The sequence below is a fragment of the Anopheles coluzzii genome, chromosome 2, assembly GCF_943734685.1.
Source record: "Anopheles coluzzii chromosome 2, AcolN3, whole genome shotgun sequence".
Classification (NCBI taxonomy): domain Eukaryota; kingdom Metazoa; phylum Arthropoda; class Insecta; order Diptera; family Culicidae; genus Anopheles; species Anopheles coluzzii.
The window spans coordinates 83,880,035-83,907,789 of NC_064670.1; the positions used below are offsets into that span (position 1 = coordinate 83,880,035).

General features: G+C 46.6%; 1 protein-coding gene across 1 annotated transcript in view; it reads right to left on the reverse strand.

Moving 5' to 3' along the window:
- The window catches only part of LOC120950630 (dendritic arbor reduction protein 1-like), a 101,481-nt gene that overhangs the window by 39,575 nt on the left and 34,151 nt on the right, over positions 1–27,755 (reverse strand). Inside the window, exons 2-5 of the mRNA XM_040368820.2 lie at positions 14,425–14,608; positions 13,230–14,185; positions 12,619–13,144; positions 1,001–1,060 (exon numbers count right to left, since the gene is read on the reverse strand). Coding sequence (XP_040224754.2) covers positions 1,001–1,060; positions 12,619–13,144; positions 13,230–14,185; positions 14,425–14,608 — 1,726 coding nt within the window. The remainder of the gene's footprint in view (positions 1–1,000; positions 1,061–12,618; positions 13,145–13,229; positions 14,186–14,424; positions 14,609–27,755) is intronic.

A 27,755-nucleotide genomic window follows, 5' to 3' on the forward strand; every position in this document is an offset into this window, starting at 1 on the left:
TGCGCAAAGATGCCGCCCGGGCACGGTCAAGCCGAGCGTGTGAAGCAAGTGAGTGAAAGACTGCTTTTATTCTTTTGTTGCCGCAATCCACCGTTTTCGCAACCGGGTCCCTATCGGGGCCGGCACCGAACAGGTACAATGGGAAGAATATACCGTCGGCTCACAATTGCGAATGACTTTCACTTGACAGACGAAATCGAAAATTTCGAGACAGCGGCGGACAGCCGCTCGGGCCTCGATTGATGGAGGAAAGTTTTCGATCGATGGCCGTTCGCCTTCGCCGTCAGAATCACGCAATGATACCCGCCAGGCCGCCCGGGATGGATGTAAAACCGGGACAAGAAACAATTCGTTCCTCTGACGGGGGTCAAGCCACCCGGCATCGTCAGAAAACGACTCCCTTCCGGCGTGCGAAAGAAAAACCGTTCGTGCTCGTTTACAATCGTGAGCGGGTGCGAAAATACTGTGATGCGTTTCGTAAGGGAATGGTTTCGTGCGAGACCTATTTTGGAGTCGGCCTGGATGTTTCTTTATGATTTTGGCAATGCATTTATACCTCGAGAAAAATGTGATGTAGCCAATCGAAGAGAACTGTAGAAATCAAAGTTGTAGTGACGGTGTTTTATTTACATCGGAATTGGAAAGCCAAAAATTGATTATCAGTCTGTAATGTTTGAAAACTTACTTCATGTAATTATTATATATTACGTATCATGTGTAAGCTTTATGTAATGAATGCTTCATGTATGAGTGTTATCGTTTATCGGTCACTGATTATACCGATCAAAGTGATTGGTGTACTCAGTCAAGGCTAACAAAGTTAATAAAAATTAGCCCACATAAACATGTAATTTTTGCTTATTGTACTCATATTCCCGAAATTACACACCATTACTCTTCTCAGTAACATATGTACACCTAAATAGCGGCTTCAAAAAGCGTAAAGTCTTTCATTAGCTTTGTACAATGGCCAAACGGACGCTAAATTAATTTCACTTACCGGTATGAATTCGTTGATGGGCCTTCAGATGCGAGCTTTTGGTGTAAACCTTTGTGCAGCCTGAAAATGAAACAACGTGAAGGAAAATGTAATGAAGCAAGTAGGAAATAATGCGAGAGCTAAATCGACACTAAGTGCTTGCAAATGATGCGCTAAATGGCGGTTGAATTGAAAAACGACTTCGACGCTGCGGCAAGCGATGAACGCATCGCAATGCCTACAGCTGAGAAAGCCGTCATTTTCGCCAACCCAAGCGTACACTTTCGGTCAGGAAAGTAAGCCGGTAGCGATGTTTTATTAAGATGAATGACAAATAGCATTCCAATGCCGCAAAAGATCGTGTACGGTGTCTGTACGCGCGTGTACCAGATTTGCCCATGCGATGCGTGCGTAGGTCAAGATGGAAGTTAATTAAAATTATAACTTTAATTACACCGCTCATAAAGTCACTGGCCACGCAGCATCAACGCCAATTTTACGAATCTGTGTGTTTGGTGTATCATTTCTATGGATCAAACGGATGGGGTGCAGATGAAATAGGATGCCGGTCGTGCCGACATTTTCGGTACGGGAGCTGATCGTAAAGTGAGCAGTTTAAATGTCAAAGTCGTTCGTTACGAGCTCCAGTGTCAGGTCGTGGACGCAATAGATGGATGGCCAGAAAAGCGACGTCAGCAGTTCTGAATGAGAGCGCAGTTTTATTTTCCATTTTTTTTTCAGCATTCACGCTTGCAATCCGCCTGAGTGCATTACAATATAGGCCGTGATTCTGTGGAGCAGGTGGCCAGAATGCTCTATACGCGAGGGTCTCAACGACTTAATTATCTGTTTCACGGCTCAGCATTAAATGGTTCACCGATAGTTTGAATTCGATAAACGGCAGCCCGTCCGTTCGGTACCGTTCGCTAAGCTGCAGTGCAGGCAACATCTGGTCATCTGATTTGCGATTCACCTCGTCGGGCTTGACACTGAGCAGCACGACTGAAATCCTTCTTGATGCTCTCGATCGCTTGCGCTTGACGTTACCGGGCTGTGAAGTTCAAGGGCATCGAAAACGAAATGAAACAAACATAGCTCACACACAAAAATACTGCCGGCAACACATCCGTAGGACCGTGGACTATTTTTGAGGCGCTGGGACGGTAATAACTAAAGACTCCGAACACTCGAACGCCAGCATTAGGATGCCGGATAATTGCAGTGCAAGCCGGGTGCCTTTTCTTTACCCTTCCATCGTCGCGCACACACTCTGTCCCCTTTGCCCGGTATGTGGTGCGCCGAGGTGCTGGCGTCGACGTCGTCATGTTTACTAGTAATGATGGCCTTACCGGCTGACAGATAGATTAGACGCTAAAGTCAAGGATTTTCATGACCACGCGGCCCGCTAGAAGTGGCGCTCGATGCTAACTGCGAATCATACTCATAACTGTAAATATGATTCATGGCGTTCATGCTGAGATACGGGGGCAGAATTCAAGTGACGCCTGCGATGTGTCGGTAGTAAACACTGTGAATTTGAGAAATGTCATAGCATTGGCCTCGGATCGGTAATTTGGTTTGTTTGGTTTTATGTCCATGATGGCAGTGTGCATCTTTGTTGGAAGTATTGGAACATCTTTTGATACTGGTGTCATACAGAGTTATCTGATCGGTGCGGATGTATAGATGATGGATCTATATACATTGCACATAACTTACGCAAAGTAACCTCGAGTTGAGCAAACTATGCGAAGTGATACCCTTTTATTGTTCAAACTAAATGTTATTTAAAATATTGTATTTTATTGCATGAAATTGAATGAAAAAATACAGATTTATTGATCCAATAGTTATGAGATAAGAAATGCGACCGTAACGATAAAATAATATATTTAAGAGCTGATGGTATTATAAGAACTGTTATTTTGTATGTCGGATGTAGACTGTGTTTGGTGTGGTTTGTACTATTATCTATGCAATGGATAGTATGTAAAATTTGCATCAACTAAATGGATGTAAATTTTTAGCTTGATTACCATCTCATCTGAATTACAAACACATTAAAATTAATTCCTTCGTAAATGCATATAACATATACTATTAAATTGTATCTAATTTTAATGCTATTATATTCGCGTGTATCAAATAAGCTATTTATACCTAATGTATGTAATATTAATTGCTTTCTAATGCTGAATATTTATTTCTGTGTAGACGGATTGCTTAGTTCACTAGATTGTGCTAGTGTAACATTTAACATATTTAATTCTCGCCATATGAATGAGCAACATGGAACACACTAAAGGGACGCTGAACAGTCAATCGAGAATTCTGTTTGTTATGTCAAACTATTATTTTAACTCAATAGTAAGCTTTAAATTGAAAAATATCCTCAACTAATTTTGTGTACAAGATGGTTGGCAGGGCCAATTGTAAGATGCTGCGCTAATTAGTTGGCAAAAAATTGCCATCACGACGAGATGTGGTAGAATAAACACACCCAGCTTTCCGGATAGATTCCCACTTCCTATCGTGCCCTGACAAACAATATGGGGCGTGAGCTCGTAATGCACCTTTTGCCGCGGGTTGAGCAAGTGGACTCACGAACTAAATCTATTAACCTCTCGTGTCGAAACTAATGGCACATGGACGATAAGTAATCGTGGCAGTAGAAAAAGCCAGCCAAACGGGGAATGGTTTGCCGAAGATGCCCTTCGATGAGCTTAGATATTTTCCCAATCACAAGGGCAAAAATTAATTCACCGTAAAACCTGACGGCGTGTAGCTGAGCTGGTAGAAAAACGGTTGCCCCGTACAGGGTGTCTATCTATTGAGTGTGGTATTAATTATCAACGACTTGAAACGCTGTAGAAAAAATAAATAGAGCAAATATCACTTCAATTGCAATTGTCTGCAGCGGATTGCAGTGGAAAATCATACCAAGATCCAGTATTAGTTCATCCAGACGATGTTTATTGCCCGCGGTTCGGTTGTACTTCCCCCCTCGAGAAACGTGTTTCTGTTTTACTCTTTTTGTCTGCTACTATCGATCGATGCTCACCTATCTAGAAGAGCAGAGCAAAAGCACCAACAGGCCAGGGCACAAAATAAATAGAAAAAAAAAACACACACACAGAAACGATCGACACAAAAATCTCGTCCATCGTTAGCGTCCGTCTGCAAGCATGATGTCGTGATCAAAGTCTGGTTTAGTGTGGAGCCAACTTTATCACCACTGGACATGCGGCCTTACCGAAGAGATCCACGCTAACTCGGTACAGTCGCAGACACTCCACCCAAAGAAAGGTGCTTTTCGCCGTTCTGTTTCCCTTGCCTGGCCCTCGCCGGCGCGCAGGAGTAACAAAATCGTGGCAAGTGCGCACAATTTGTTGTAGAAATGTTTCAGCATTGCTGCACCGGTGGCCCGATGCACTCGAGCGGCAAGGAATTTATACCTGTCGGCTTTTTTTCTCTCTATTACTTTGCTCCCTTCACGCCCAGTGCAAGTCTGGCAGGTTAGCAGCTTACCAGCTGGGTCCGTGTGTCACCGCACAGCCCCGGGGGCAAATGAGCAAAACTGAAGGCGATCTATATAACTTTTTTTTCGGCGAGGAGGATGATTGCGCCTCTACTAACCGCAAGTAACCGGGTGAAGTCGGTCGGTTGGTCACTGAATTCAATTTACTTTTATAATTTAATTTAATTTAATGAAAATAGTTGTACCGGAGAAAGGAGACGATCTGCTGCTGCACGAACTGAGAGTGTATGTGGGGCTGCTACAGTGGGGCGGTATAAATCCCAATACAGCGTGCTCCCTGCAGCATGTCATGATGGCAAGCTCACACACGGAATTGCATTCGTAGCGACTGGGGATGGTGGGGAAGGACAGGGGCACTCGGCAGGCTATGCCGCGCACACGAGAAAGAGAGCACCAGTGCATAATACCTAATCAAAATAGCATAAATGAGGGAAAATTATCACCAGCATACTATCACGCCACACGCGACAGCCGGCAATCTTCTTTGCGCGGCCGACAACAAGGCCCGACCTAGTGGAAAACGAAGAACAGCAGTGGAGAAAGAAAGCGATGCGGGGAAAAAATTGTTCAAGCCATTTATCCAAACATGGTGTTAAATTGTTTAGCGAACGTTTTCCCTGTTTGGCTGCCATTCAGCGCTTGCCTTGCTTTGGTGATATTTCGATCGCACGGGTCAGCAGCATGCTGCGTGTCGTGGCGGACAATGCGGTGAATGCGAGCACAACTTCTTACTTCGTGCCATTGTGCTCTCGATTAAAGGAGACGTAAGAAAAGCTTCATTTGCTAATTGTGTAATCATGAACAGCCTCAGTGTTGCGCACGATGCTGCAATAATAGAAAATTTCATAAAGTAACCACCGAGCTGAGTGACAGCTTTTTTTACACTAAGTGCTTATTAATCTTACAATTCAATCTCGTAGCTTGTAACGAAGTAACGAGGTAAAACAAGAGTAAATGCAATCAGGCAATCACCTCTAACTGTGAACTTCAGTTTGTTTTCTTGTTTATAAATCAGTTTTGGTCTTAGTTGAACCAATTTCACCCAAATGTTTTATCATATTATTTCGATTTCAATTATACAAGTTAAGTCTTCCAAAGTTAAGCAACAATCAACACCGTGGTTTAAAATTCTTGACTCTGTATGACAACCCAATGTTTTCAGCTTAATCAAACCATCCCTTCAACGGTATCTCCAGTAAATGCAACGTATCCGGAAAGAGTTTGGGCAATGCTTGTATTGCATCAATTACACAGCAGGCAGCAATTGTGCGATCGACCCAGCCGTGTTTGTAAATATGAACCCACATTCCAAGGAAACGCCCGTGACTGTGCAGAAAAAAAGCTCGCTGTCTTAGCATGTCTTAGACTGTCGTGGCGTCGTATCAACCCAATTTCGCAGCACCCAGCCCAGCGTGTATGATGCGGAACGGACGCGTCTAGCTTAATGACGCGTTGAAAGGTAATAGTTTACCAGATTCCAGATTCCGTCGTCGCGTCGACGGTGTAGGTACGCGTCCGGCGGTGTTTTCGGTTGATTTGGAGCTGTTTTGCTACCGCCATGACTGACGGTTGAACAAAGGAACCAAACGCGCCCGGCGAACGTGGCGTTCAGGGCGCTGGTGGCCGAAATTATGCGCTCCCCCAAGAAGCAGGGTGGCAAACGGCGACCAGCGATCAGCATGCTGGCTGATAATTAAGGTCACTCGTGCTCGGCTCGGAAAGGTGAACTATGGTTCACTTTCGCTTTCGTACACGGACGTTTTGCATCGTCGGCTGGGCCAGACGTATCGGCACGCTCCAAACGGTCATTATAACGATGTTGTCAAAGTTGGTAAAATCGAACCATGCATCCAACGCCGACCGCCAGTGGCCCAGTGGGCTACGATGTCTTAATTATGCCCTGTTGATCCATCAGCTGTTTTGTGCGAGGAACCAGCAATGGTGGTTTAGAGATCCGACACAAGTCCCGTTTGAAATGAAATTGACACTCCAATAAGCAGCAACATAATGGGATCGTTATGCGTACGATCGGGCCCTTCGCCGTGAGGATTCCGTACACTCCTCGTTGCTCCCCAAAGCATTACCAAAATCATGCAGTGGACGAGAGGCGACGAAACGAGATCAACCCGAAAATATTTTAATAGCCTTTTGTGCGTCATGCATCCTTTGCCAACCTTCCTACCGGCACGATCGGACGAGCTCGGGGCGATAATGGATAAATGGTTTATGGTGCCGTGGAAATCAATCAATTCGCTCTTGTTTGCGGCCTGAGCGAGTCAAGCGGTCGATGTATGCATGACCGATATCAACCAGAAGTTCCTCTCGCATGACCGCCTTGGATCTGTCTTTTGCAATCATCTGCACGTCCCGGTCAGTACCGTTCCTCCCACGTGCCGCGTGTGCCTACCGTACAGCCTGAACTAGCGCGGGCCCTGCTGCGTGGTGCCCGTAGTGCAATCGCAATTTGATCTCAGTGGGATAAAAATCCAATAAACTACAATCTATTCATTACCTCGGTGCTCTTTTTGGCATTCGCTGGCCGTACGGCGTGCAGCGGTCCAAATCAGGCCAATCATCACATGCAGAGCAAACATGAATGAATAAGACTGACGGGGCGAGGCAGCTCTGGTCCGTCGTCGCCGTCATCTTCGTCTATGTATGTGTGTGTGTGTGTGCAGGACGTTTGAAAGGAATAGCGCACGTCTAGGGTGCCCTCTCCCCGGTTACGGCGAGTGGTGGTCCAGTTTGAACTACGCTTTATTTAGTTGCAGGTACGATTTTTGTTGTTGCTGTTGCTTTTTCCTGCAAAACGTCTGCAAGCCACTACTCCGGTTTATGGTTTCGTGGCGGTTTTGCATGACCCATCGAAGGCTACAGCCCGGGCAGCATACCAGCTGGGCACTTCGTGGCCTCGGGACCAACAACAATGCGAAATAAAAATAAAATATTAAATTTTATAACTTATTCTGATCATTTATTACCGCCAAGTCTAGCGGCCGCCACCATAAGTAGGTCCAATGCGGTGACGTGTGAAAGCAAACGTGCCAATTCAAAGCCGATCAAAACCGAAATAGAATTGTATCAAAAACCTCCTAGCACGGTTGGCGCGACTGTTGATAAATGCGTACGATCATTGGAGCGCTGAAGATCATTTACCAAACTTCACCACTCGGGTACCGAATCTGTAACCTTTCACTTTTTTCACGCTTCCCCCGATCTTGCATTGCTTCGATACGGCGCCCATGGTCAGGGTGACTCAATTGGGAACGATTTCGGTGCAATTCGAACCGTTCAAACGATCCAATCGTCACCAGATTGTTTGGACGTTAGGCATGACGGGCGTGCAATTTGTGTCATTATGCGACTAAACGTAATCCTTCCATGTGTATGTGTGTGAAGGCCTTTTTTTCTTTACTCATTCCTCGGAATGTTTCCTCAACATTGAGCTTCCCCGGACCACTGATCTTTTTGCGCTTGAGACGAACCCGTAGCTCTCAAACGTCTTCAGAAATGCAATCGTATCCGATTGGACGCTTTTGCAGAATGTGGCAAGGTACGGCATGAGGCACCAGCGGGTGGTCGTAAACTGAAACGGTTATTATCAATTGGCCAAGCGAAATGTGTTTCTGTGTGTGTGTGTCTACGTGTGCAGAGTGCATCGTAGAGGGCGCCGTTTAGAAATGGAAGCTAATTAATGATTCGGTCATGAGCGCAATAAGGATTAATTAAATTTTATCTGATGGTGCCCCGCGACTTATGGGACACGACCGTGATTCGCCAGCTTCTTCTGCTTCCGGCAGATTTACTATTAGGCGGGCATTTGGACCCGAGCTTCGTGAGGATTACCCGAACCGTGGAAAAAGCAATCGACCCATCTGAGTCGTGATAAGGAACGTCTTCGGTACGGTCTGATGTTTCCGACTCAGCTCAACTAGCCGAGCTCGAATTTATAGCTGCGTTTAAGAATGAATCCATTTCCTGCTAGGTTTGCTCAAAGCGGCTTGCCTTAAGTATTTTTGATATAATTTTATTCGACAATTTTATTTTTAAATCTTTTTCAAACAATAACCAATACAAGTGTATGTAACATTATACAGACGTTCTTCGAAGCAGTCAGCTTTGGAACCTTCTAGCTATAATACGGTATAATGCTGGAGATTAACCTTCAACATTAACGAAACATTGTTTTGCGCTCAAGTTAACAATATCCGGTTTGTAGGAACAGATACGAGGTACCATTTTTTCCACTTTTCTGTACATAACAAAGCTCCCTCTGATGAGGGCATTGTAAGCAGCACAATTTGGTGGTTGTTGTAAATAAAACATGTTCCCATACGTTCAATTCCTTGTTCTCAAAACCATTGAACTAGAATCGAAGCCGTAGCGATCTGCTCCATGCCAGTGGAACAGATTAAGGGCCGTAGCAAACAAATCCGAACAAAGTCCCGGAGCCCCAGAACGAAACACTAGATCGATCGATAATGTTCGTCCGAAACCGTATGCCATATGCCACAGCGGGGTTGCCTGTCCGTCCTCGCCGATCGTGTCGCGTAAAAACTGTGTATCATGGCTTTTTGATTGATTGGTAAAGAAAAATCACGTCACACTCTCGTCAGCCAAGAATTTGATCTTGATTCACGATCATTCGTCAGCGGACAAAGCACCTGGGTGACGAGATCAAGATTCGGTTAGCGTTCGTTCTTGTACGTGTAAGCAAAAAAAAGGTAGAGGTAAAAATAAGACCCCATCGGGCTGGACACCCTCGACCGGTTGCAGATTGGATCGTAGGAGAAAATCCGAAGTTCAGAAGTTCAGTAGATCCCCAGACCCCAAATGATCCGGGTGGTTGTTTGTTCGCCCGGGTGCAATTGAGTGACCCCCGCTGATATGTCCTCGACACGACCGTAACAAACGAACAATTGCGACTGCCTAGAGCTTCGAACTAAACAGCCTACTGGCGGTTGGCCCGATTCCAGCGTATTAATCATAAATTGTATCGACAAATTCAATTGGATTGGAAGTTGTGTAAAGCGCGACTAATAACAGGCAGCAAGCAAACATTGCGCGTTATTAATGATTTTTCAATTTACGAAACCCAGGACCTGGCCCTATTTGTCCCAGGATAGAGCGCCAGGGAACTTTGTACCGTGTATCAACGTGTGTGTGTGTTGCGAATCACGGTAATGTAGTGTAACATGCCAAAAGCTACAACACCACCAAGCGCAACGCAGACAGCGCTGACAGATGACACGATCCAAGGTGGCTCCTCGTACTGCGTCTACCCGCAGAGCCTAGAGACCCCCAGTGTCCCAGATCCCGGTGATCCATGTTTATTTCGGGCTCCCACCGCATGTCAGCGGGATTGTTAGTGGGAGCCCAATGATTATGTTGCTGCTGATCTAGCTGCCAATGGGTTCGAAAAATGATGTGTGTTCCCTTGCAGTGCCTGGCTGTGCGCTTGCTATGGCTGCACGTGACTGTGTGGCAGAAGATATGTGGAACTAGTTCGAACGGGAGTGCATCGCTCACTTCGCGCAGAGTCGCGCGTTTCTCACCACTCTATATGGAATTGAAACTGATTCGCTTCGATGACAACTTTTTCACCCACCTTCCTGGTGCGCGGTGCGCTTCCACTTCTTTCCCAGCTGTCATGCCACGAGCTGGCGCGGGCAAGATGGATGGCGTGTGAAAGGGGAAAGTACAGCACGAGTTGGTTTAGAAGTGGCGCGTACTCATGCAGTAGCGAGAGAAAAACAAAACACGAAAAGGAATCAATAAATCATTGTTCCCTCCCGCCCTGGCACAGACTCTATCGGGACGCAATTATTAAATCTTATTATGTGATAAATCATGATTAAAAATTCTGTTCCTATGGCCCAGGTATCGTCCCAGGGGCTGGACACCGTTGGTACACCGGACGGTAAAAAAACCAACGTTGCACGAACATCCGGCAACGGGAGACGTGCTGTCCTCCTGCACCGAGTGGCTACCGATCGTCATTAATTGATTTAATTAGAGAAAATAATTACGCGCTTCGTTAGGACAATTGTTGCCCGCGGTGCAGCTTAAGGAAGGTTAATCAGAAAAAAAACAAGATCACCAATCGAGGTGCTCAAATGCACACGAGCTGAAACAAAAACTAGCGTAACATCTGTCTCGACTGTGTCGACTGATCGTCTGTTAAATGGACCACTTCCTAGTAATATTACTGAGCTCTAGTACAGCAAGGACTAGCGTACCTGCGCAGCTTACGAGGGGTTTCACTTTTGTCCGACAATAACTTCGCAATTCGATTTCGATCGCGCGAAATTGGATCAGGGTGAAAATTACGATTAATTGGCTGGGTATCGCTGTATGGGTGATAAGTTTTCCACTCAGCGATAACTTTGCACACCTTCTGGCTGTAACAGTTGTGGTGACGTTTGATCGACGACCCAAAGACGTTCGGTTCAGTCGGGCAGGGATGGGTGATGGCGCATGATGGAGGAATTATTCTGTCGCGACTGGTAGCCTGATTAGCTGACGAGTTGATCGAGATAGTGACGGGTCTTAATAATCACCAACAGGCTGTTCAATCAACAGCATAAAATATACGACTGGCAGGTTAAGCATTTACTGAAAGCGATTTTGTGTTGATTAATTTTATATTACATAGATACACTTTCATTCCATTCAACTAAACCTTCTCAGATTTTTACATATTAACAAAACAAAAAACAAGCAATACGGCCGAAGCCGTTCTTTCTGAATAAAAAAAAAACAAAAAAAAAATTAAATTGAACAAGACGTTTGGCAAAGCTGTTCAACGGTTATTGTTAAACAAAAACGCGAAACTAAATCAAAATGTTACATGATACTTATTTGCAGCAACGTGTTAGCTATGCTGTTCTACCCATGCCAGCACTAATTATCTCGCGTTTCAATATCGACGACTTTCCCGTACTGCCGTTCGAGCACCGCTGCCGTAGAAGGGTACCTTTACAGTGGAGTGTCGGCAAAGAGTACACCGTACGGGGCTGGGAAAAATGCGTGGAAAGTTTAGCTCACGCAGCCTGCATTATACATCCCTTTTTTGGACGTGGGTGAAAATGAAACTTTGCGAGTCCGGTAAGTTGGCTACAAATTGATTCATCAGTCGTTGTCGGCTAGTTGCCGTGAAAGAATATCGCACGTCCGAGCGATCGCGCTCGCCTCTTACTCTCTTTCCCGCGAGACGCACACTCGAATAAGGTAACTTCACGCTTAGTGTTGGCTACCACCCTTTACGCCCTGGATCGCGATCTGGGTGACACAGACGACCACAACGACGACGACGCCTAGGACTGAGAGAGTGATAATTATCGATTTTTAAATGGCGCGTACGCAAAGGAAAAACGAGCACGTCTCCGTAGCCATGGCTGGGTTGTTACCCGCTCCTGCTAAGGGATCTCGCCCTCGAACATCATAATCAAAAGGGAGGAGAACTAATGAATTATCGCGTAAATGTCTTAATTTTATTGCGGCACCAATGCACACGCCTCATGCACGGCGAACTTCTCTAGGGAATGGGCGCATATCGGGCGCATTTCGATAGCTACCTGCCACTTCCCAGCGAGGGGCTGGTGGAGGAAAGGGTAGTGAAAAATTGACGGGTGATTTTTCTCACATTCCGTTTATGGATGGCACTGGAACCGGCCGGCAGGTCGCAGCCAGAAACGTTTACCAAGACATCCGTCAGGCATGGGTACGGTGCTGATTACTGTCGATCTATGTGCTGACGATGGCAACCTCACCTAAACGTGAAGCGAACGTAACGAAGCGCTTGTGTACAAAAATTATCCATATTATTAATTATCTGCAGCGTGCAATCAGATCACCACGGGGGCATGCATCGGTTTGATACACTGACGACAGTGCACCACCAAAATAGCTGCATTTGGCAAGGGCTGTGATCAGTGGGACACATATGCTATCATTCCATACACATCACCCGGCAGTCGTGGTGGGTCTTAGTGGAAATGAACGACGCACAGCGAGACGGTACCGATTTCATGGGAATTAGTGCAACACGCATGAAATAGGAAGCGAAAGCCAAGACACGGGACAGTATGGTTGTACTTACCGATAAAATCACAGTGGTGTATTCGCCGTTTCTCTAGCTCCGGATTGTTGCGACGATTGTAGCGGCCTACGATGTGTTTCACTACACCAGCGCTGCTCAGCACGCTGTTGATGCTGTGTGCGGAACTCTGCCGCTTGGAACTAGAACCTCGCGAGGACGATCCGTTGCGTGTGGATGCCGATGATCCGCCCGTGTTGCTGGTGTTGCCGGAACCAGTGCTCGTACCGGAGGTCGCTGTTAGCGAACCGATCGCGCTGGGCATCGATGGCGTGAGAGGGTGAAGGGAACCGTTGGCGGTTATTGCATTTGGTTGCGTAGGCTGAGCAGCTAAAGCGGCGTTTGGCGGGAGCGGTTGCAGTAGTTGGGGCTGGGTTGGACCCGCAATCGATTGCGCACTGACCATGCCACCGTGCGAGTGATGATGGATGTGTGTTCCTTGCAGGACCTGCTGCTGTTGATGTTGTTGCTGTTGATGTTGTTGTTGCTGCTGATGGTAAGGAGGAGGTGGGGTTCTACGAGGAGGGTTCTATGCGGAAGAGAAAAAGTTCACTTAAAACGCTCACAGAGGTGCAACGTATGTTTTATGAAACGAGCCTTGGAACTACACCTACCTGAAGATTGTTCCCTGGACTACCGGGGTCGGAGTTCGGTGGTGTTAGAGGCGGGACGTACATTAGCCTGGAAATAGGCGTTGCACACACACTGGAACTCTGCGATGCTGCATATTTGCCGTGATACATCGGACCAGGAGGTTGATTCAATGTCGCTGCACCACCTGTCCCCGTAAGGCCTTGCTGGTGTTGCTGCTGAGGCTGCCAGTGATAGTAATTATTGTTCTGATTCACCTGCAAATGTTGCTGCGGGTGATGTTGGTGCTGATGGTGATGCTGCTGCTGCTGATGCTGTTGATGCTGAAGGTGCGTGTGTTGTAGTTGATGGTGTTGCTGTTGCTGCTGCTGTTGCTGCTGAAGTTGTTGAGGCTGATGATGCTGCGGCTGGTGTTGCTGCTGCTGCTGCTGCTGCTGCTGCTGCTGAGGTGGATGATTAGTAAGAAGCTGCAGACTAGAACCACTCCCATTCGTTCCAGCAAGATAGCCATTGAGATTGTGCTGATTTGCATGACCATGAGCTGTTGCAATGCTGTGCGTGTAGCCGGAGCCATTGTTAGAGAGGAAATTATTGCTGCCATTGTTGGTCGCGTTACTATTGTTGTTACTGCTAGCGTGACAGCTTGTGACGTCGCTGTGCATATGGTTTTGGTGGATGCTGTTGTTATTGTTGTTGTGTAGATGGCTAAGGTTGTTGTTATGGTTGGTGGCGCTTTGCGCCAGTAGGTTGCTCTTTTCCGTTTTGATCTCAAGCGGGCTGAGCAGTGGCGAGGACAGCGGTTCCAGGAACGGGTCGTCTACGGCTTCCATCTTGACCTGCGGTATGCCATTCATGGTTCCGAGCATGATGGCATTCTCGGGGTCGATGTTCTGTATCGAGCTGGTGATGTCCTCCCACAGTGGCGGCCGTAGAAACGAATCCTCCGACTCCGCACATAGCATGTCGCGATGTTTGTTACCTTCGGGAAATAGACCGTAAGAAAGCGTATTACGAAAAACAAAAAGATTTGTTTTATTAATTAATATTGTATTCGATAAAACAAAGCTCAGCTCGAAGCGAAGTTGTTATCGATTTAAGCAAATGTTTTCCATTACAGTAGCCAACATGGAGAAGCTTTCGGAAAGCTTTCTGGAATAATTTTGACACACTGGTGGCGTCTTGTTTTTTTGTCGACAGCCAACCGTGGGTGATACGTACCGAAGAAAAACTCCTTTCCATAATGCTCGTAGTTCTGGCTGGTGTAGCTGGATAATCCGGACGACGACAGCGGTGAGCTGGATGATGGATGATGCTGACTACCCGGTACAACGTCCAGCTCGACATCGGTTTCCAATTTATTTATGCGCCCCATCAGCTCATGCCGAAATTCTAATTCTGGTGACTGAAATTAATTGAGCAGATGATAAACGAAAGGGAGAAATTAATGAACGTTGTCCTGCTCGGTACTGTCACGGTGATTCGATGGCGGCGGCGGGGAGAACAAAAAAAGAACACTTTGCGTGAAGAATGCTTCGAAGGCCGTCTGTACATAATTTATGATAAGACGTTTCATAACTACAAATGCATTTAGCGTGTTGTCAAAAATGCACTGCTGACAGGATTATACATTAACGACGGAATGCTTTCGAGGAGGAGCCGTTAAGTGCACTGTTTCAGAAGATGAAACACTGTGCAGAACCTACACGGGTATTGAACCTACTCGTTAATATTTTACACAGAATTCCATACACAATTCACAGTAGAATTTTAATAAAATTGGTAACAAACACGATTCCACCGTCGATAAAACTTTACCAGCATTTTTCTCCTAGAAAACATAGCAGCAATCAACTGTTGCCGTGCTACGATCATCACACAAGCAGATGATCGTTTCTCAACGATGCACCCCGCAACGATCCTCGCGCGCTGTCAATCCAAATCATTGAGAACATTAATTTACATAAACACAGCCATACCCTACCTCCTCGCTTGAAGAGGGGCCATCGACCTACAGCAGTTGTCTTGGCAGATGGTTGCTAGTGAAAGCTTACACGACCAAGCAACACCGAGCGGGTTGTGTACGGGTTGTTGCCGTGATCTATTGGGGCCCGCTAGAATCCCTGAAGTTACTGTGAGAAAACTGGGGAAGTGATTAGATCACTTGATGGACGCTAAAGTGACGGTCCGAAATGCTACTTGCCAGCGCGCACGGTGTTCGTGTTGGTTCGGTGCAAAAACAAACGCTTCCCCACTGTTTGCGGGAGCATCTATCGGGCAGGGGACGATAATCACCGAGATTATAGGCACTGACTCTGGTGTGATTGATTTATATAGTGCTAGCGCAGTTGTAGCTATTTTGCAATTAAATTCCCAGCGCTGAGATCGTGATGCTTTCGTGATGCCAATGTCCTCTCCCGCTCGTTCCCCACCTACTCGGCAGAGGTCAGTGGTAGCAAGTGGAATCACTACCAATGAGGATTGCAATACGGATCGGAATCTTTGCAAGCACCATAAATTGCAGAGTTTTATAGCGCCCGAAACGGTTCGCTTTGCAAGCAGAATCCATGCAGCTTTTAATATTCTAGATTACATTAGAGTTTAATGGTTTATGTAAATATCGTCGTAAACATGCGCATCTGCTGTAGTAACATATGTCCCAATTTGGCCCCCGCCAGTTAATAAATTCGCCGTAAACATGCATTTTTATCACGTTTGCAAACGATCGAGCGGACGTTTGCGTGATGTGCGCGAATGAAAAATGGTTCCTTTCGTGAAGCGCAAGAAAAACGGCACACCGGCCGAGGCGATTGAACTGTACGCAAAAGGGCACATTAAACACTGACCGAACGGCATGATACGTTAATACTTATGAGCGCGCTTGTGCTGAGAGGGTGGAAAATTGCAACTAAATAAAGCAAAATGGAGGCAAACAACTGCGGTGCCTCGGCTACATTCCGGTACGCATCCATTGCTTGCCCTGTCCTCCCGTCTCTTCCCCCATTTGCCGTCACATATTTGCATACAATTGGCCGTAAAAAAATTATCCACTCGGATATCGGCTAGGCAGCGCACCGCGATGCATGTGAAATGCTGTGCGGCGTTTTGTAGTAGAATTTACGATCGATTTTATATTATTCTTCGCCACCCTTTGCCGATCGGCACGCACGTATCGGTGGAGCATGTTGGCAGATTGAGGTGAGATGACACTTTAGCAGCGTCTATCGAACACTTTTATGCGATTCCACACGGTACAGAGGAGGGTGGGGGGGGGGGAGGGTATCGAGGGACTATATGGGAAGACAGTAGGGAATGGTGAGCTGCAGCTAGAATATTAACTTCATATCTCAATTGCTTAGAATTCGCGCATTACCGAATGCATCGCGCAAAGAGCGCGTCTGGTTAGAAGCGCGCGATGTACACAACGGTTGCCAATATTGTTTTAGCGTTTTGCACTATTACAGACAACTAGCTTGCAATGGTAAAGAAAACGAAAAAAAGAACAGAAAACATTGCTTACTATTTTGCAGCGTTAAAAACGACTCAGGTATTTAAAGCGATTGAACAGAATGAGTAATTCGAGTCAGGCGTAAGTAGTTTTCAATGCGCAAACAACGAGATTCGCTTTTCAAGGTACAATTCCATCCACCGCGTCTCGTGTCCGAACTACTGAACCGGAAGACTTGATACGTACAGCCCGCGTACAGTCGGTAAGGGCATCGCGTACAGCAGCCAGCAGTCCACTGACAATACAATGGGACATTTACGGTAGGAAGGCACACGAAGTGGAGTGCGCTTTATTATGCTGTCAAATAAGCGCTATCTAAGCGGGCACTTTCTAGAACCAAACCACCAATGGTCTCTTACACCATTAAGTCTCAACCGGTGACAAATATAGTCGCTTTTACAAATCTAACCAGCAGTGTTTGTGTTTGGCTACAAAAACACACAATCTTAAGCGAATGCCAACGGCTCTATCAAACAATCAGGGCGATTAATTGTTGAATTGATTGCAGCGTTTATTTCTGCTATAAATTTGCAACGCAACAGTAAACGGGGCATTTTCAGTGTCACTCGATATTTGTGACACATTTTGCACCGGTAAACACTGGCCATCGTTCGGATAAACACACACACATACACGTGGGTACGCATAATGCTGCAGGTATGTGTGTCACTAGGCTAAGAACGCTAGTCAGAACAACAACCAAGAGAGATTCTGGGTGATGGGTGAGTAGTTGGTGGGGGTCCCTGCTCTCCTCTTCCCCTTAGAGAAGCATTAGAAGCTGAGCCACAGCTGAATGTTGCTATAACAAAACAAAAAACAGCACCATACCCGGTCTCTATCCAGCTGTCCAGATGCGAGCCTCCGACTCAACACAGTACGGCCGGAATGAGGCCAACGGTGCGACAAAATGTCCATTGAAAATAGTATGTTCATCGATCGATCGACAATCTTTGTGCTGGTCAGTCGTGGTCCGGCGTGTGGGTGGCGATAGCGGGGGACTCTTCAGTCGGTCAACCAGGCCAGAAAGAGGGTTGGAAGCGAGCTGACACAAGGGGGCAAAAGGTGAGATCCAGGGTGACGGTTGACCGAGATCAGATGTGTCACCACACGGGCATACGGACTAACTGCACGGAGCTAACGAGGAATGCCACGCCATACCGGAATGCCTGGCGGCGGAGGTGGCTTACGCCTGAGGGTAGGCACATAATTCATCTGATGGATGCTCGAAATCTGCACCGCTGCGTGTCAATCGTGTGCGGGCACAGAACACTCCATAAATAACAAGAGAGCCACCGGATTTAGCGTGTCGGGTGACAGTACCCAACAGTGCCGGGCTGTTTGGATTAAAATAATGGACAAAAGTGCGATAAAATTTGAATTGAATGGACGCATTCGAGCTCTACATGAACGAGTGCATGCACACATACACAAACACGTAAGATGATGGTAAATTAACCTCTTTTTTCCATGTGCGGATCTCTCGAACATCGGTGACAATCGGCATCACCACAAGTGGCACTGTACCGTTTTCGTCGATGGAGGAATTTTAGGGAGGATAATTAAAGTTATTCATCATCATTGTATTATAATCTGAAGAATAAAAATGTAATTTTAAGTATCTCAAAACCTATACATTTATAGGGGCTGTATGTGATACCAGTCTTTGCTAGAAATAAAACCTGATCAGATATTAAGACATAAATATAGAATAATTTAGATCAGTTATTGTATTTACATTGCATGCTAGATGAAGAAAAATCAATTCCCTAATATTTATTATAGTAATGTTTATAATAAGATGCTAGTTTATATTTGCTTATAAAACAAGAGCTGTAAATCGTATTCTTCAGTGCGCTTGTTTTCATCAACTATGCTAACTCCTCATTAGAAGAGCATGTAGTAAGGATATAATGTTTTAGCTTGCCTGATGACGATGCGTAGAAACGTCTCCCAGTAGCTGCTTTTATCCGGCACGGTAGTTACCGCAAGCAGCAAGCATTCTGGATATAGGTTATGATCATTGGCTAACCGCTGACAGCCCAATCATGCCGTGCGACAGCTTTGTGCGAATGTTATGCTAAGTACCTACAAGGTACCCTAAACGAGCGTGGATAAACAGTCCGCGCCTGGATTTGGGCCGGTAAAATGGCAGCAATTTATGAGCGACTCGCCGATGATTTGATGCGATTGCTAGAACACACAATATTAGCATTTACAGCAACGTGCTCTCGGCAACGGCTCATAAACGATCAACCTACTAGCCGAGCCGAACCGAGGTAGACAACAGTCCCTGGAGCAGCTCGGCGTAGAATGTAACCCGGGCCGGGCCGGGCAGAGCAGCGAATCACGCCACGAATCACACCGCCAGGACAAACAAATTGATTGTAAATTTAATTAAACCTACCGAGCGAACGTCCCAAATACCGATTGCGCCCTCCCAACCTCCCGGGGTGTATTTTTGCGACGCTAAAAATCCTTTTCCTATTACTCATACCTACCGAACGGATGGAAAGTACTGCATAATGCTCCACTGCCGGTACATTCGCCGGTCTACCATTCCGCTCCTTCCAGACCTGAATCCGCACGATCGGAAGATATTTTTCCATGCCGGCAATTGGCAGAAGGGTTTTATTTTTGTTGTTGATCGGGTAACAAAAGAACACAAAAAGCAGAAAGTAAGACTGTCTTTGAAGGCACTGCGAGACCCAAGAGCATTGAGTCGCAGTTAGGTAGTTTCGCAATTCGGGGGATCGAACCGCTCGACCGCTGCACGTAGTGGTGGATTTCTTCCCTGCCTGCCCGGTTCCTGGACTACAAAACGGTCTTTGGGTTTCTTGGGGCCGTTTGTTTGTTTTGCGATAAAAAGTATGTTTGCGCTGATAGGTACCTCACGGTCTCGACGGTTTCTTGCAAATGATGGACACAGGCGCACCAGGTTGGTTGGTGAAGACGAAACCGATCGCAAAAGAACGGCCACCATTGTCGGTTGAATGAAGTTCATCCAAGGGGAGCGGGTTTGAGTGGTGGTACACTTTTGTTAAGCAAACTTGTTGATTCCCTTTTGACGCAACAGGTCAGCCATCGAAGGGACCGGCAGCCGATAGCGAAGCAGCGAGATTCGAAAACAGAAATAGTTGATGTACAACGAATAATACAAAAAAAGTCATCAGTGAGAGTGACCAGCGACGCGCCAAGGTATAGGGCAAAGATTACGAGAGAGTGACTCTGGTAAGATCACGCGTATCGCAGCCGGGATCCAACACGACGGCTAATAAGGCCGGTGGACCAGTATTGATGGGAAGTTGTTGCTGGGGATAATATTTGCTTTTTGATACGATACACAGCCCGACACAATATGCCACAATTGCACCGCGATGGGGTCCCGATATGAGCTGGCCAGGTTAGTGCGGTGACGGAACATTTTAGTGACCAAGCGAGCCGCTCACGTCCGGGTCGTCCTAACCTTGGATTTGCACCTATTTGACTTCGGTTTTCGCAACATTCGACCACGATAAGATTACTGCAAGTCAGCTTATCACTGTTTTCTCATGAAGTGTGAACTTATGCAATCACATCACGCTGCACAGCGCAATTGCTGTGAGGAGTAACATGTAAAATGGACGGAACATTTACATTCAATATCGTTGCTTCTTTGGCGCATGCATTGATATTTTTTGGTTCATTTTTAAGACACCTCCAATAATGTACAAACTAAAAATTACTAAAAAGTAATTCAAAATTATAATTGTATTTTAAACCTGCAACCGAATGTTATAAATATCTTATGTGTAGTTGTACCATCCGACGAAGCAGCACCATATCAACAGTGCCACCGCCATCAGCTGCACGTTTTCAATCACAATTTCACACCACCCATAAAAACAACCTTACTATTTGGTCACCTGTCACCTAGAATGGCAATATTTTGTCATCGGTGTCCTGTGCGGTTGTTAAGCAAATTAATAACCTGTCTACGTGGTAACGAAGTTCGCGTCCCTGGGAGGGACATCGTCGGGAAACTTCGCCGACATCGGTCGGACAGCATCAGCACCGGAGCGGCGGGGCGCGAATAGCCATACGGACGGACGGTTTGGGGGCAAATATTGACAAACGATTCACAATTTCCGAACGATATTTGCACAATGATTAGGAAATTAGTCATGCGCACCTTCAAACGAGCCTGCCAGAGGTGCGAAGTTTTAGCTCCGTTCGCCTTAACCTGCGCACCGTGCGCGCACGCGTGTGTTTGTGAGCAGACCGCGTGTGTACGTGCTATTAGACGAGCGTGGAGCGAAAACCCGCACAAGTTGCAATGTTTTTGTCACTAGCAGCGTGCAGCACGTTAGTGAAGACGCGTCGATGCCAAGGGTATTGCGCATTGCGCAAATGTTAGCTCGTCTCGCATCCCATAAGGCCGTAAGGTGTGGGCCGGGAAGGCTAAGTCAGCCCACAATCCACTGGCAGTGAGGGCTCGCTGAACTGCCCGAAGGGAGAATTTTCCTGCCCTCGACAGGCGAACCACGAGCCGCGTGTGAGTAATGTTTTTAGCAACGGTGTACGCAAAGTCAGCTTTAGTGTGGCATGGCGTGAAGAAAATGACACATTTCGGAACCGAACGTAGGGCAATCCGAACCGTGGCATAAAGCTGGTGAAGTAGACATCGAGCAGCCAGAGGGTACGTGTTAACTCCTCCTCAGCGTTTGGTCTATAGCGCATTTGGTGTTTTGAATCTCACCCTCCGTCTTGAGTCAAAAGCTTCTGCCAGTGCCTGTTGGCAGACTACATCGAGTGTCTGTGGAGTCGCATTAGTATCGAGCGTATGGAGAACACACGGTACGCGCGTACAGTTCCCCCGATACCCACCATGCTCAACTCAGATTCGCAGCGGCTGCTTGTCACCGGAGCGGAGCCTGAGCTGAGTTAGTTTTGCTTTGTTTTGTGGTTGCTCTTTACAGCTGCCTCTTGTTCGGCGTTCACCACGTCTGTTGAATGAAACATGCAAATTTAACATTTAGCAACGGGTCGTACGAAATCATGCACGGAGCGTCAGGAGGCTGTGACTCAATCGGTCGTTTTGATTACGGTAACATAAATTCAACAATTTACATACACGAACATGGACACTGTCTTTCTCACTCTCCAGTGCCTGATTGGGTACGTACGCCGAGTCGAGGGCTGTATGTCTAGTAGCTGCGAGTATCTATTGCTGTGTATGGGAATTCTAGAGCAGAGGCGGTGTTCTTAACATTACTCTGGAAGTCGCTGATGACGTCGAGCAATGAAGATCGGACCAAAAGCAAATCAATCTACACATGGTCGATCATTTGCATATGACATGATTGCGTTCTATTTTCAGTGTCGCTCAAGTAGGTTAGAATACACTGCAAGGGAAGGAGCACCAAACAAGGAAAGAAGAAAAAAAAAGTTCCTGCGGGTATCAGAAAGACCATTTTGTTGAAAAATAATAATCTCCAACTTTCCCCTCAAGCAGGTAGTTATTAGGCGAAGTCCAACGATTCGAGTCTTTCATCCGCTGTATGATTAACAGCGCGTCATTGTCCGTGTCGCGCATATGGGTAAGCAAATCGTCCAAATTGGTCAATGATTTCAGTATGATTGTACGAATATATAAACACATTTTTCATTCCGCTTGTGTGCTGTACGAGTGTGTCACAATCTGGTTGATGGTTTCCAATATTCCAGCGCCTTATGCTAGTGGTATCCGGAAGATTTATGCCCCCGAAATCTTGACTCATCCAGCATGCGTCGCTTGTCGGGGATTTTTTTCTATCGCTAGTTTCATAAGGTTTTGTCGGTTAGTGTCTTACGATCATTCGTTTCTCCATCGTCCTTAACGAAAGTGTTTCCGTGTTAGGAGAGTTGGAAGTTTTGTGATTCATTTCTGATTTCCTCGCGGACTTCAATGGTTTCGTCTGCGTGGTGTTGTGGAACGTGCGGATTCCAAATTTCCATCCCGCCCAGCGTCGCAGTCACCCGAATGGAGATTAATTGGATAAAATTATTGGAACATCATTTTCTTAATGCGACACATTTTTCACATGGTTTTTTTATCGTCGCTTGGTTAGCTCATTTGATAGGCCCATCGTTTGTGTTGGTGAATATCTGCGTATGATTACGTGTGTGTGTGTTTCTCTGGGATGTGTTATGCTCGAGGACACTGAAGTTGCGCGCGTGTGTTTTAAAGCGCTTGCAAAGCGCGCCATTTAAATTCAAATATTTCATCGCTAAATGCCTAAAACGTGATATCGATTCCCCGGGGACCGCTTGAGATGAAGAGGGGTGTAAGTAAACAAACGGTGCGCCCGCTAAAATCGTAACGTACGATCGCCGAAGGAAGCGTGTTATAAACATCGCCGGAGGGATTGCTTTCGTTCGAAGTCCGTAGACCGTATCCGCAGGAGAAGGGGGAATGGGGAGAAGGTGAGTCTGGCTCTCTGGTAACGGCGAATTCCTTCGAAACTTGAACTCTGCGTCTGTCGAGCTGCTGCGACTGTGCATCTGACATTTTTGAAGCTGAGGAAGCCGATGATGCTGTCAGTGATAGTGATATTCACATGAATTTGGAGGATAGTGTAAGGTGCACCCGGTGTGTACTAGTTAAATGAAAGATTTTCGGTTTTGAGTGTTAAAGGATGCTGCACGACTTAGACATCGATTTGCACGACTGTGCAAACGGGCGATAAAAGCTAACCATAGACAAACTGGTACTCCAAAAAGGCATTACACTTCACGGCACGGGTAACAACGTGAGAATCCCTGTATAGGTTAGCGTTCATTGCAACACTCGACGAGCGATCTCGATCGATTACAGATCAATACATCGGCAACCCCTTATTTTAATGGCTCCGAATAGTGTAGCGCTCGGTAAATTGGATAGAATATTGTGTTGTTCGAAGCAACCATCAAAAACCTGTCGTCCACCGCTAGCAGTAGCAGGTTGTGTACGGTACGCTTAACACAGGTTTTCGCTTGTCGTCTCCAAATCGTTTTCACTTTCGTCCGTTCCTTACAATCGATGCAGGCCGTACATCAAGGGTGACGATAGATTGGTTCGTACCTGCAAACACCCCGGTCCCGCGTAATAGCTGCGTCCAGCAACACGAAACAACACATGCCTGCATACACATGTGCCAGCCCACCGTCATCCTTGTGCTGCCCGATCGTACGCTTGAAGTAGTAGCGAGCAAGATGTTCACCACCGACACCACCGATGTGTGTGCGCCCGGGCTTCGTAACTGCACGACGACAGCAAACACAGTCGACGCGTACACATGAAATTGGTCACGATTCTGATATTTCGTTCTGAATTCCACAACATTCTTCATCGTAGGAACGGTATCGTACCGACGATTTTTCGCTACCGCACGCTACGTATGCAGTGCCTGCAGTGCCTGCGCACTGGATTAGTGATTTCGAATTGGCGAACCAGTCCGAAGCAAATGCCCAGATACTCACCGCAACGCAGCAATCCTCTTCTCTCCTCTACCGAGCCGCTGCCCAAACTTTGCTTTTGCCGTTGCATCATGCGATAGAAGAAATAAAGGGATAAAAGATTTTACTCGCCAACGTCTCCTACGTCCTCTAGTCGACACTGCCGACCGCGGGAGTCGTGGTCCGTTACCGGCATCATAATGCCAACAAAGAACCAACAATGGTGTTTAGAAGTGTTTAGAGTGCACCCCGGCCACTATAATCAGTAAGAGCTGCAGGGTGGAGCAGGCGGCAAAGCTTGGACGCGAGTAAGTACGTGAGGTAATTTTACAATAATGGAGCTCCGCTCCAGCGAACACCCACCCGGCCCTTTGGGACTGGCATCGAAAAACCGAAAGCGCTAGGATCGAACGCAATATGGGCATTGTATCGGTTTGATCGTTTGATATGAAAGTGCTTAAAAGTTGAACTATTGACAGGGTTCACGGGGTTGCCCTGCGGCCACCGTCAGCCTTTGGCGGTTCGGCAGCAGCAGCAGCCATGCAAGCACATGCGCAAAAGCGTCCAGACGTCCCGGTCGGATCTGGAAGCACTGGCAGCAGCGCACGACAGCGCAGCAGTAGGCGCCGAAACGAAACGAAACGTCAACGTGTCAATATTATGTGCCCCTTTGTTCCCGGAGAGACCCGGGAAACGAGTGGCTGAAAGTGCGAGCGACCTTTGCTTTGCGAGCGAAAGATTTGACATCTGTGCGTGTCTGACGTGATGTCGAGTAGTTGTCGCTACAGCACACTTTTAGTAGCACACTGAGCGGTAAGCGGTATGAGTGTTAGACACCCTCAGACTAAGTTAAAATTCGCACCTAATAAATATTCTTATGTGATAATAATAAAGCTGCGATGCGATCGTGCGGACAGCATTATTGGTACGAACTGATGTAACCAGTCGGTCGCTGTTGCTTATCCCCGCCATCAACATTTAAATGGCGTGAATTATCTCTAATTTCTTGATATTAAAATGAAACAGAGCAAGTGCTCGGTACGGGCACATCGTAAACAGCGTGCGAGCAAACGTCTAAGCACATTGCTGCAAGCAATGATAATTTTCAAGAGTGCAGCTTTGATTTATCATTCGTGAAAAGCCAATTAGGCCGCATTTACATTGAAAATTTATAATTTGTGTCACAGGCAGGCAAATATGAAAATATTTATTTCACACCGCTGCGGGCCTCATACGTTTATGATTATTACTACACAAACATTATGAATATTTATGCCCTTCAGCTGACCTCATGCCGCTCACTTCCTGCAACACTTAAGCTGTCAATTACGTTCACCCCATCGATCGCCGGGGTCGGTGCGTACGTCGAGACCGCGACGGTACGACGGCGTTCTTAAAATCGGCCGCGATGATAGTCACCGTAGATCGACGACCGTTCTTTACCGTTCGATTTCAATATTCCCGAGCGCGTTTAGGTCTGTTGGCGGGCGGTAAGTTCGCTTTAACACGACCCAAGACACTCTACCATGCCAATGATCTCCGGATACATATTGATGGTGGCCCCGCGTGAGCAGGTCAACAAGCGTGCTCGTAAACCGCGGATCGACGTTTAATGGCCATGTGCAAGACAAATTTACCCCCAAACAGAGAAGCTTGCGCAACCTGTTCTCGCTGGATGTGTTTCATTCAGCTTCCGTAAGGCGTATGACAGAATGGAAAATTTAATCCCCTTATAAACGGTGCGGAGAATAGCATAGGAAAATAAAGTATCGATACAAAAAAGAAACCAAAAAGAAACGAGAGCTCAGCTCACTCCCACCTTGAAGCTCCACAAATGGAAGCTGCTACAGGTAGGGGAACAACCGGTGGGCTCGTAAAGTGAGGAATTAATGCTATTGAAATGGGCGAAATAAAGGGATTCAAGAAAGGAACAGGGAGGGATCGAAAACGTATGCGGTTGCAGAGTGCGAGCTTAACAAGTAACGTCCCCACGGAGACTTCAATCACCGCACTCTAAAACGATAGCCCACGGAGCACTGACGTCGGGAGGAGGTCGGGCGCAAGGAAGACTCCAAGGAAGTCAATTTTTCAAACCACTACTCCAAAAGGGTCTGCTCGGTAATGGCTCAGTGCTAAAATAGGCCAACAGCGCGCATGGAAGGCAGCCAGTGCTTTTGGATAAAGTAATTATCCAATACTTTGCCATCGTGTTTGCATCGTAGTAAGCAGTGAAATGAACAAAAAAAACTAAAATCACAGCTTCTTCGGAACACCCAAGGGGAACGTGGAACGAGAACGCTGGCTGGGTATAACGGGGCCTGCGCGAAAGCTCAGCCGATGCCTACTCCATCACGCTAATTGGCCCAATGAAATTAAAAGACGTCAGACAAAACAAAACCGTGTGCTGCAGCGCGCAACGGTGAACGTGCGGAAGCCTGGCGCAGCCAATTTTCCGCACGGTTGAGGCTGAAAATGGCACTTTTAATAGACCGGACCAACTTGTGCATACGTGTGTATCGGGTATGATACGAAGCAGACTCTCGCGCGAGACACAGACCAGCTAGCGAGCTGTCGGGAACGATTGGTCCCGCGGTCCACGGTCGATGCGGCGAATCTGCGACGACGGAGGGTCTGCAGTCTGGGCTATGCGAGGACTAGGCGCTCCATCCAAAAGAACTGGTGTTGCCTTGTCCGATGATAAGAGAACTATAGGGGAGCTACAGTTTCGCGCACACGGTCGATGTTGCTGCAGTTGCTCGCATCATCAGGTAAGTGAGTCTGGCTGTCTGCAGTTGCGCAGAAAGGCGCGGGATTTCGCTCCCGATGGGAATACAGTTGATGGACGAGAGCAGCAGTGGAACAACAACAAAAAAGTACAATGAGAAATGTAGTTAGTGAGAGGGTTTACAGTGCTACTGCTTGGCAAAGTAGAGCCGTAATCTGCACAGCAACCTAACGAGCTTAACGTGTATGGGATTAATTCCATCTGACATGCTCCTGTCGATCGGATAGTGTAGAGTTGTCTCCGTACTGCAACCGGTGACTACTGGATTTGATTACCGAACAAAAGAATCATCGTCACGTAAGGTGTCGAAAGTTGCATAATTTATTCGAAATTATCCTAATAAGCTAAATGTCACCCTTTGCCTGTTTTGTAGGAAATATTTGACACTTAATAAAAACAAATTTGCATGTCCCAAAGTAAAGAGAAATAAATTCATTTTTTATGTTTAAGGTTGCTTAAAATGTCAATAAGTTTACCTCGTTATGCTTGTTATTCTTTTAAAAGGACTTCTACGACTCGGATGACTTTGGGTTTAGAAGACACCGTTCAAAACTTTGTATAAAATAAACCCAGAACAAACCCCTCTACGATATTCCAAATATTCATTCGTGCAACCCCGAGCACTGAGTGTAAACAATTTGCCTTTAGCAGCATACTTTTTAATGGACATCTTTCACGCTTTCGAGATAAGTGCACTTCTTCAAGGAGATTTAACAACGCGAAAACGACCGCAATAAGGCACCGACATGGATTCGATCGGCGGTGTTTCATAACCCATATCCACGCGGCCCAACGACCAGCAATGCT